At 40.4% G+C, this 9,886-nt stretch overlaps 1 protein-coding gene across 1 annotated transcript; it reads right to left on the reverse strand.

Annotated features, from left to right (window-relative positions):
• Nucleotides 1–473: 473 nt before the first annotated feature.
• On the reverse strand, nt 474–8,368 carry atp6v1c2 (ATPase H+ transporting V1 subunit C2). Its single transcript, XM_030719604.1, has 14 exons — nt 8,338–8,368; nt 7,987–8,150; nt 7,508–7,575; nt 4,991–5,076; nt 4,708–4,770; nt 4,413–4,507; nt 3,511–3,602; nt 3,191–3,286; nt 3,041–3,109; nt 1,609–1,701; nt 1,430–1,517; nt 1,252–1,349; nt 1,048–1,171; nt 474–563 (listed from the first exon to the last, which is right to left on the reverse strand). Exons 2-14 carry the CDS (start codon nt 8,116–8,118, stop codon nt 474–476), a joined length of 1,194 nt encoding a protein of 397 aa, XP_030575464.1. The 5' UTR covers nt 8,119–8,150; nt 8,338–8,368.
• Nucleotides 8,369–9,886: the final 1,518 nt, after the last annotated feature.

The following is a 9,886-nucleotide window of genomic DNA, read 5'->3' on the forward strand; positions in this document are numbered from 1 at the left end:
ATAATGATTCCTGATATCTAAGCTTTGGGTAATGCACTTCAGAATGTCCTGGGCTGTCTTGGAGAACAACAGGTGATGGTGCATGAAGAAATCACTTTTATTAGTGTGGGCTGTAAGATTTCTAGAAATAATGTGCTCACTTAAAATCTTTGAAGCTAACATTAATATTTACAGTACATATTATTTTAAAATAAGTCCTTGAAAAAAATCTCTCAGATAGTATACATATGCACAGCACATGACAAACACAGGACACGTGCAGCTTGCTTTGTGGTGAAGAAGACCCTGGGATTATTTACACCTCTGTGTCACAGAGTTCAGTTCTTTCTCCTTTAAGAGAAACATTATATTTATATTCTCTGATTTTATTTTGGTGATCAGGGTCTTTGTTTCTGGCTTTGAGTGACTGATCTGGATCAAACCACAGCTTGTGTGTCAGTGCCTCTGTGCTCGGTCAGTCACGCTGTTGACAGCTAGCTGATGTCCAACACGTTGGTGCTGATATGAAAGCAGATGTAGGAGAAGTACTCCTGCTGACAGAGTCCTGGGATGTCACAGCTCACCTGTTTGACAGATAACACACAGAAAACAGTCACACACACACACACACTGAACCAACAGGAGTGTTTGTGCACCGTGCAGATCCTGCTTTGGTTTGTACTGCATATTATGCACCATGGTTATTGTGCCCTTATTTGCATGCAGTAAATGTGGTTGCAGTATGTTAGAGCCAATTTGCTTTATCTCACTGTTGTCTGGCAAGACCACGTGAATTTGCCTGACAGATATGTCATTTCCTGTTTGGTTGGTTTTTTTTGTTTGCTTGGGTTTTTTTTTTTTTTTGGCGGGGGGGGGGGCTGTTTTTTTCCCCCTGAGTCTTGATTAAAAAACCTTCAGTATTTTGTGAACCTACCAAATGCAGGATGGGAGCAAAAGGAACAAAAATACATTTGTTCAGGCAGGCCACCAAGTCAAGCTCATCCACAGTACCCTTCAAATGAACTGATTATAACCTTATTACGACATTATAACAGTGTGGCTTCTTACATCAGTTATGCTGGCGGTGGGGTCCAGATGCACAAATAGTGAAGCGAGTTCTTTTTTCAGTTTCTTCGAGTGCTTCCTGTCAGTCTGCATTAGAAGAGCCTGATAATTCACAGGCAATCCATACCTGAAAGCAGAAATCATCAGATGAACATCAATCGTGAGCCCTTTTCACAAGAGAAAATCACCACCATCATCAGGGCTGACCTCAGGACTGATTCCACAAACACCCGCAATGCTTTCAAGTGAATCCAGGCAACAAACACTTCACTGAAATTCACCTTCAGCCAGCGTACAAAGATTCCCTGTGAAAGAGAGAGGCACATAAATAATACACCACAACATTAAAAAACTTCACAGAGAGCCTATGTAATGTTTGACTCACATATTGCTCCTTTTTGTGAAAACTAAGTTGCGCAATCTCCTGTTGCTTCCGCTCCTCCAGATCAAAGCTGTAATTGCGCACGAAGAACCTGTGTGGATCAGAGGCTACACTTTGGTAATTCAAAGAGACAACACAGACCTGACCTTATTAGGTGTTTTCTGTCACACCGTCCTGCTTACTTGCTCTCCTGGGCTTTGGCTCTGAATTCACAAACAGCTCTTTTGAAAAGTGTCACTGAGAAGACTCCCTCCTCTCCGTTCTCATACAGCTTCCTGACAGACACCCAAGACAGCAATAAAAGAGATTTAGTAACAAGGTAAAAGACAGCAAGGAGAAAGTCAAGTAGTCTTTATCACTTGCATCGTAACCTACTGCTTAAAGCAGACTTGTTATGCTCATTTCAAGCTCCCTGTTTTTATTTTTCATTAATACTTAGCAGACTGATCAGTATGCATTTGCAGAGTGCTAGGATTCCATAGACAAAATCAGCTTCACTGTCTGAAGGACATACACTTTGTTAGGTACACCTGTTCAACTGCTCGTTAACACAAATATCTAACAGGCCAATTACATGTCAGCAGCTCAGCGCATTTAGGCATGTAGATGTGGTCAAGACGACCTGCTGCAGTTCAAACTGAGCATCAGAATGGGGGAAAAATGCGATTTAAGTGACACTGAATGTGGCATGGTTGTTGGTGCCAGACAGGATGGTCTACTGGGATTTTCCCACACAACCATCTCCAGGGTTTACAGAGAATGGTCTGAAAAAGAGAAAATATCCAGTGAGCAGCAGTTCTCTGGATGAAAATGCCTTGCTGATGCCAGAGGTCAGAAGAGAATGGCCAGACTGTTTCCAAATGATAGGAAGGCAACAGCAACTTGTTACAAAACCACTTGTTACAAGCATGGTACACAGAGGAGCATCTCTGAATGCACAGCAGGAATCGGAGATTTGCATCATGGATCTGCAGCCAATATATCTGCTGCAACCATGTGATGCTCTCATGTCAACATGGATCAAAATCTGTGAGGAATGCTTCCAGCACCTCCATGAATCTATTCTGTAAAGAATTAAGGCAGTTCTGAAGGTAAATGGAGTCCAACCCAGTACAAGCAAGTTATACCTAATAAAGTGGCTGGTGAGTGTATAATTAACACTATTTACTAAAACTAAGATCAAATGTGGAATCTTTTTGTCTAAAAGTTAAATAATTATTAATTAATCTGTTTAGCACATATTCACTGAGGAGTATCTCACAAGTGATAGGTAGTGATCGGTAGATTTATCCCATTTTTGGAAAAAATAAAAATGAATAGGAAGTTGAATTGCTTTCTGAACATCAGCTCTGACAAAATGCTTTTATCATGTCAGGTGTTCTGTCTTATTTCATGTGAGATCCAAATATTCAAAACTTTGACATTTTACACTTCAAAAACAACATTTTTCCCCCTGCTTTCCAGGCCAAAAGACTCTTACTTTCTCCTGGTAATGAAACACCTGCGGTTACTTAGCCTGACCTTTTGGATGCTGAGAGCAGCTACCGGTGCGCTTGTACTTGGATCAAATGGAATGGCTTGTATTGTTGCCAAGAGTGCATAAAGACCGCTCACCTGCTCGACCGAGGGACAACAAATTCTGACAAGGACTCATAGGTCCTCTCCCACTGCAGGTAGCTCCCTCTGTGACCAGAAAACATGAGCAGAAACACATTTTAACGTAAAGAATATCACAGGAACACACAAATATGTTGTGTCACTGACCGGGCCACCACTACCAGCAGAGTGGTGAGGTACTCTGAGACCACCAGGTCTTCTTTCCTCACAACATCATTCAGACTGCAAGTCTGTAAACTGCCACTGCAAAGACAGACAGTCCAGTTTATAGATAGATAGATAGATAGATAGATAGATAGATAGATAGATAGATAGATAGATAGATAGATAGATAGATAGATAGATAGATAGATAGATAGATAGATAGATAGATAGATAGATAGATAGATAGATAGATAGATAGATAGATAGATAGATAGATAGTGTAGGGATTTATTTCTGTTCAGTATATAACCAATGTTACTCACTCTAGTTTGTGCTTAAGGTTTTCCAAGCTTGCTTTCACATTCTTGTACGCCGCAGCACGAGATTTTAACTCTGCCTCCACCTGCGAAACTTCCTGAAACACATGCAGGTATTAAACCTTGGGTAGGGAACATATTTTAACCACCTGAGGGGGAACTAGACTCCTGCAGCTGCTTTGGGCTTTGCTTTCAGGATTTAGAAAAGTTAGGCAGAGATGGGAGACATTTGCCAAACATGTCTTTTCAGAGTTTGTGGTTAGAAAAAAGTGTCGCAGCTGGTTTAAAATGAAGGCCTTTGAACTGGAAGAGCAGAGTTTGAATTATGTGTGAAGTTGAAAGTCAGCAATAATTTATTTTGGTGGGCAGAGCTTAAAACACAGAGGTGGCAGCAGCTGCAGAAGTAGTGCTCATTTTCAAATTCAGGAGTATTTTTTTCTCTCCCATTTCTAGTTTTTCAGCTTTCACAGCACACATGCATTAAATATGTAATGCATGAACTGAATGCAGTAACAGTTCTATACCTGTGCAGCCTGCAAGTAACTTATATACAGAAGTTACAATATTGTTCAACTTTATTAATTTAAAATGTAATTTAATCTTGTCAAATGTGTAAGTTAACTTTTATTTTTAAAAGTCTGGATATTTTGGTCTTGCCTGCTCAATCGTATAAAACTGCATATGAAGGTAAGCTAACAGGCACCAATCTGAGAATGATTTTTGGAAGATTATTTCTCAATCTGTAAATAAATAAGTAAAACTTGTAACTTTTATTATTCATTGGCTGCAGTCTGCCTTACTTAATTAAGCTTCCACATTTAACATGGGGTAAAATGAACTGTTCACTGTAATTCTCTGTGCTGTGGTGTATTTGCAGGCTACATTCATCCTGGAAATAAACTGCATACCTTGTTAATGATATCTGCCAGACTGGAGAGAGGAAGAGAGGTGGGATATTTTGCTTTGTCCCATTGAAACTTGGTCATGAAGTTCATCAAGTCCACTGAGGGAAAAACACACACACACACACACGCACACACAGATCTAACTGAAAACACAACAATTTTAACCATCACACAGAGGCTTTGATGTTGCTTTAAAAAAAAAAATCAAGCAGATTCTCCAGAAATGTGGGAAGAAATTCACAGTTTATAGCAGGAGTCACACAGAAGTACACGCCAGCTCAAAGAGCAGATAAAATACCCCTCAGAGCCTCGAGGTAAGCTTTCAGTGGTGACAGGGTGGTTCTCTGATTCTTGCTGTAGACTGATGGAGGGAAGAGTAATCAGACATGCTGGTTAGCCTGGTCTGCTGTGTCCTCTCACACAGCCTACAGCCTTAGTCTACTACAAAGTAAAAGCATCAGGCTTTTAATGGAGTTTTGCAGTAGCTCTTAGTCTTAATTGCAGTGTGCATGTGGCCTGTAGCTAGTTTTTCTATGAGGTAATTAACACTGTCAGCATGTGTGCTTTTGTGTGTGACTCACCTCCATTGGCCAAAGCATTTTCCAACACTTTGTCACTGGACTGCTCCATCACCTCCTTCATACACTGGCATGTTTTTTTGATCACACTGACCAAGCGACAGGAAAAGCACCATTACTACACAGTGTTTACATGTTTTGCATTAAGCTTCAGCTGCACACAATGAACTATTACTCTGGAAAGGCCTCAAACTGAAGACAGATTTGAGAAAGCAAGTAAAACTAAATTTGAGATACTGGACAAAAAGAAATCTGTCTGGCATTTAAGACGCCCCGTGATGGTCTGCTTGATTGCTTGATTTGTTAACTTGTCTCTGTGGCAGACCTTTATGCTGTCCAGAGCTCCTTAAATGTGATATAAATGTGTTCTGTCCTTGGTTCTCCTGTTGCCTCTTTTCAAGCCTCTTAAATTGCGTCCTTGGTGTACCAATTTCTCAGGTGAGCTCTGTTTTAGAAATGATTTTGCTGACTTAGCTTAGTCTTTCAGCTATTTTGGAGAGTTTTTGCCCTCTAGGACACCTGCTTACTCGCCCTCATGTGTCTATGTGGCATATCTCTTTACTGAACTAGATCAGAGAAGCAGACCGTCACAGAGACCCAGTGTTTCTTGTTAGAATCTATTAAACATGGGCATAGTTTTTGGCTCTGGAAAGTGAAGTCAATATGAAAGTGCCTTAAACCTGCACTATATTTAATGGCCAGCAGGAGGTGACTCCTCTCATTGCCAAATGGCTTCTGGCTGTATAAAAGTCTATGGGAAAATGGTCCTCAAATCTCTTTCTCTGTGACCTCAGTAAACACTTTCCTGATGACTTGATTGGCTTTTAAAGACTTGCTGAATAAAATATAATGCTCCTTATGTAAATTATTGTCATTGTTTGAATCAGATAGGAGCATTATCTAGGGTATGAACTCACTGCACGCAATAAGCATGCAATCATATTCAGATCCACCCCTCACTTGTATAAATGGTTTATAAATGGCAAGATGGTGAGAATAAAAAACTCAGTGGATGACATCACCAGGTTCCTTCCATCCATCCATCCATCCATCCATCCATCCATCCATCCAGTTTAGGGTTGCAGAGAGCTGGGGCCCATCCTAACTGTTCTTACCAGCAACAAACCCACGCTTACTTTTGGACTGTGGCAGGAAGCCGGAGTACCCGCAAGCACAGGACAAATTCCCAACCTTCCTTACTTAATGGAGGTTTTTTCTTATATTTTCTTTGTGCAGTTCAACATTTCAACACCTGATAATATTGACTTCCACACCTCATGGTTGTCTTTTTCTTTGTTCCATATTAATTTAATCTTATATTAATTTTGTTATTATATGTTCTGATTTTTTAAATCTTAATCCTACATCTCATCCGTGTCTCATCCTTGTCATGGCTTCTCAGCCAGTTGTTTTAGATTGTTTTTTCCTGTTTGCATTTGTCCAGTTTGTTGTTCAAAGCTAAATGTGGCTCACATTGCTAAATGGACTGGTACTTATAGTATATAGCACCTTTCTACTCTAACTGAGCACTCAGAGTGTTTTGCTGTGGCTCAAACTTCAGATGTGAGCCACATTTTGGCCAGACCTTCATTGCTATCTGGGAAATTATAAACTGAATTCATAATATCTGAATTATAGTCAAAATTAAATGACTGAAATTGGAATTTAACATACCTCAAATTGCATTTCAGATATTTGATGTTTAAGCTTTTGTTAGATACAAATTGATAATTAATTTCTTAATAATTTTAATGCAAAGAAATTAATTTCTGAGCAGTGAGTTTTGAGTTTTGGTTATTCTGTATTCCCTGATTTATTGTCTGTTCTCTCCAGTTTCCCTAGCTTTTTAATCTGTTTTTCTGCTTTTCCCCAGTTTGTTCCCTCGTGTTTTCCATTATTTTCCTAAGTTAGTTAGGAAAAAACCTCCTCCTGGGGCAGACCCAGCATGGAGGCCCTGGAGGAGGAGACCCCAGGGCAGACCCAGGACACACTGGAGAGATTATATCTCTCGGCTGGCCTGGGAATGCCTCAGTGTTCCTCTAGATAAGCTGGAGGAGGTGGCTGAGGAGAGGGAAGTGGGAGTTTCTCTGCTTGGGCTGCTGCCACCGCAACCCATCCTTGGATGGATGGATGGATGGATGGATGGAGTTTTTTAACCTTAGTTGGATTTACAGGTTTGTTTGTTGTTTGTGGTTTTTGTCTGTTTTATTTCCTGCAGCATATTAAGTTCCTACCTTTTATATCCATTTAACTTTGTGGTGAACTGTCCCTTTAAAATCCACACTCACACTGCATCAGCTCAGATGTACCAACAGTGAATTTAAAATCAGGAGGGAAAACTAACCGATAGCCATCCCTGACCATCAATTAATCATGGCACAGACCGCACAGGAGCTCAGAATCTTTGGGTCTTAATGAAGAACAAAACTGCGCATGAAGATGCGAACATGCAGCGATTGATGAGACAAACAGACTCCGGGAACAGAAACACATCAAGAGCAGCATATTCGGCATTTTTACCTTTCAGCCAGTGTGTCGAGTTTGGAGAGATCGTCTGACATGCTGAGCAGACTGTCCAGTGTTCCCACCTGAGGTCACAGCACAGTTAATGTTACTGCGACCTGTGTTTAATCAATCTGTCTTCACAGATAACTTGGATCGTTAGACCCTGCATTTACAATCGCTACACTGGAAGACATTTAATGTCTGAACTCTTGAACCAAAATGTATTCCCTGCAAGACAAGATGATCACTGATCACGTTGAGTGAAATGAGTCAGATGGAAATTTTGCCTCAAACTGTAGAGAGCAACCTGAGCCTTTACCTCTTCATCAGAGTAGGACACCAAACACCATCACTCTCCTGTACTGCTACAAACACAGAGCTAACACACACTCACGCCTCTTACTCTGTTTTTGTCAGTGCTAAGATGCCCCTTATCTCCCCCTGTAGCACAGTATAAATTATTTTTTTATCATTCAGATGATGCACATCCTCACCTTGAGATCTGGAATGGAGAACTTGCTGCAGGAGGAGGCCAGGTTGGTTTTGGCAATGGTGCGCTTGAGTTTCTCTACATTGATCAAACTGGTTTTGTCCAGTGGGACAGAAATCAGCCAAAAGTCTGTCATGACTCCCCACAGGTACCGGCTTTGGCACCAAACTGTGTTCCAGAGCAGACAAACCTATAGTAACATGAACTCTACTACTGAAATATATACAGGGTTTTGTTCTTAGACTGCTTTGTAAAAATGGTGTGATGACTTTTCACCTGTTCTCAGGGTTTTATTCTTTCAGCTCTTACTTTGACAAAAAGGAAAGAGAAAGCTCCTTTCAGAGCAAAGACTTACCTTCAGGTTATCTTCATGACCGTCCTGTGTCTGTCCCTGTGTGAGTGTTGGAGAGTCTGAGAAGCAGCTTCACCTGAGACTGGCTGAAAGCCAGCCCACTGTCCTGTTACGTCACTCCGGGTGAGCTGAGCAAATAACAAATATAGTCACCATTTTTGTATATGTGTGTGTGTGTGTGTGTGTGCTTGCGTGGCTGTGTTCACTAATAGATTGATGAGTATTAAACATATAATTCCAACTGGTAAAGATGAATGTAAAGCACCAATTAAAAACTAATTGGACAGTACAAGAACAGTATGAACACATTTTTAATACTTGATACCAATAGCAAATTTCCTACCTGTGAAAATAATCGTATTTGTAACTTAACAACAGAAGTTTGGCCTGTATGTGCAGAAAATAAAGCTCATATGCCACGTTGTGATGCGGGTGGCGTGGGTTCGAGTCCCGGCCTATCGCCAATTTGCCCGTGTGTCTTTCCCCTGTTTCCTCTCTCTCTCTCTCCGCTGCTGTGGCCAAAAATGCAAAAAAAAACCAAAACCTCCAAACCTTTATTTACCGCATTAAATTAAACTCAGATGCTGAAGAAACAGTTCACCCCGTGATACTTTTTTTAAAAAGGAAAAAATATACGGAAGATGATAGCATCCCAGCATTTAGAGGCCTCAAACAGTAAACTCACAACTAAACCTCTTCAATTTTAAATGTGGAATCTGCATAAACTGCCAGTACATTCAATTCAATTCAATTCAATTTTATTTATATTGCACCAAATCACAATAAACAGTCACGTCAAGGCACTTTGTATTGTAGGTAAAGACCCTACAATAATTACAGAGAAAACCCAACAGTCAAAACGACCCCCTATGAGCAGCACTTGGCAACAGTGGGAAGGAAAAACTCCCTTTAACAGGAAGAAACCTCCAACAGAACCAGGCTCAGGGAGACCGGTTGGGGCTGAGGGAAGGGAGACAGGACAAGACATGCTGTGGAAGAGAGACAGAGATTAATAATAACTAATGATTAAATACAGAGTGAAGTATAAACAGAGTAAATAAGGTGAATGAAAAGAAACAGTGCATTATGGGAACCCCCCAGCAGCCTAGGCCTATAGCAGCATAACTAAGGGAGGGTTCAGGGCCACCTGATCCAGCCCTAACAGCTTGATCAAAAAGGAAAGTTTTAAGTCTAATCTTAAAAATAGAGAGGGTGTCTGTCTCCCGGATCCAAGCTGGGAGCTGGTTCCACAGAAGAGGGGCCTGAAAGCTGAAGTATCCCAGGAACCACAAGTAATCTTTAAACTATCCAATCACTGGAAATGACATTTAATTGTATATGTGAAATACCCAACTCCCTTAAGGAATTATGTAATTAATAATAATTAAGTTCATCATTGAACACAGGAAAGAAATGGCTCAACACTTCTTCTTGCAACCATTTCTGTTAAATGAACATCACATTTCATACTTTTTTTTTTAGCTATCTGAAATACCATTATAATTAGTACAAATTATATTCATAGTATAAAAAAATTCTATCTATAATCACA

The sequence above is a fragment of the Archocentrus centrarchus genome, chromosome 22 (assembly GCF_007364275.1).
Source record: "Archocentrus centrarchus isolate MPI-CPG fArcCen1 chromosome 22, fArcCen1, whole genome shotgun sequence".
In the NCBI taxonomy this organism is placed as follows: Eukaryota; Metazoa; Chordata; class Actinopteri; order Cichliformes; family Cichlidae; genus Archocentrus; species Archocentrus centrarchus.

What these genes read in the sequence shown, in the direction of transcription:
- atp6v1c2 (XM_030719604.1), bottom strand. Translation starts at nt 8,118, where the DNA reads ATGACAGACTTTTGGCTGATTTCTGTCCCACTGGACAAAACCAGTTTG. An exon ending in CTCGACACACTGGCTGAAAG is followed by an intron (nt 5,077 to 7,507) that starts GTAAAAATGCCG and finishes TCGCTTGGTCAG; the next exon opens with TGTGATCAAAAAAACATGCC. An exon ending in AAATGCTTTGGCCAATGGAG is followed by an intron (nt 4,771 to 4,990) that starts GTGAGTCACACA and finishes TCCCTCCATCAG; the next exon opens with TCTACAGCAAGAATCAGAGA.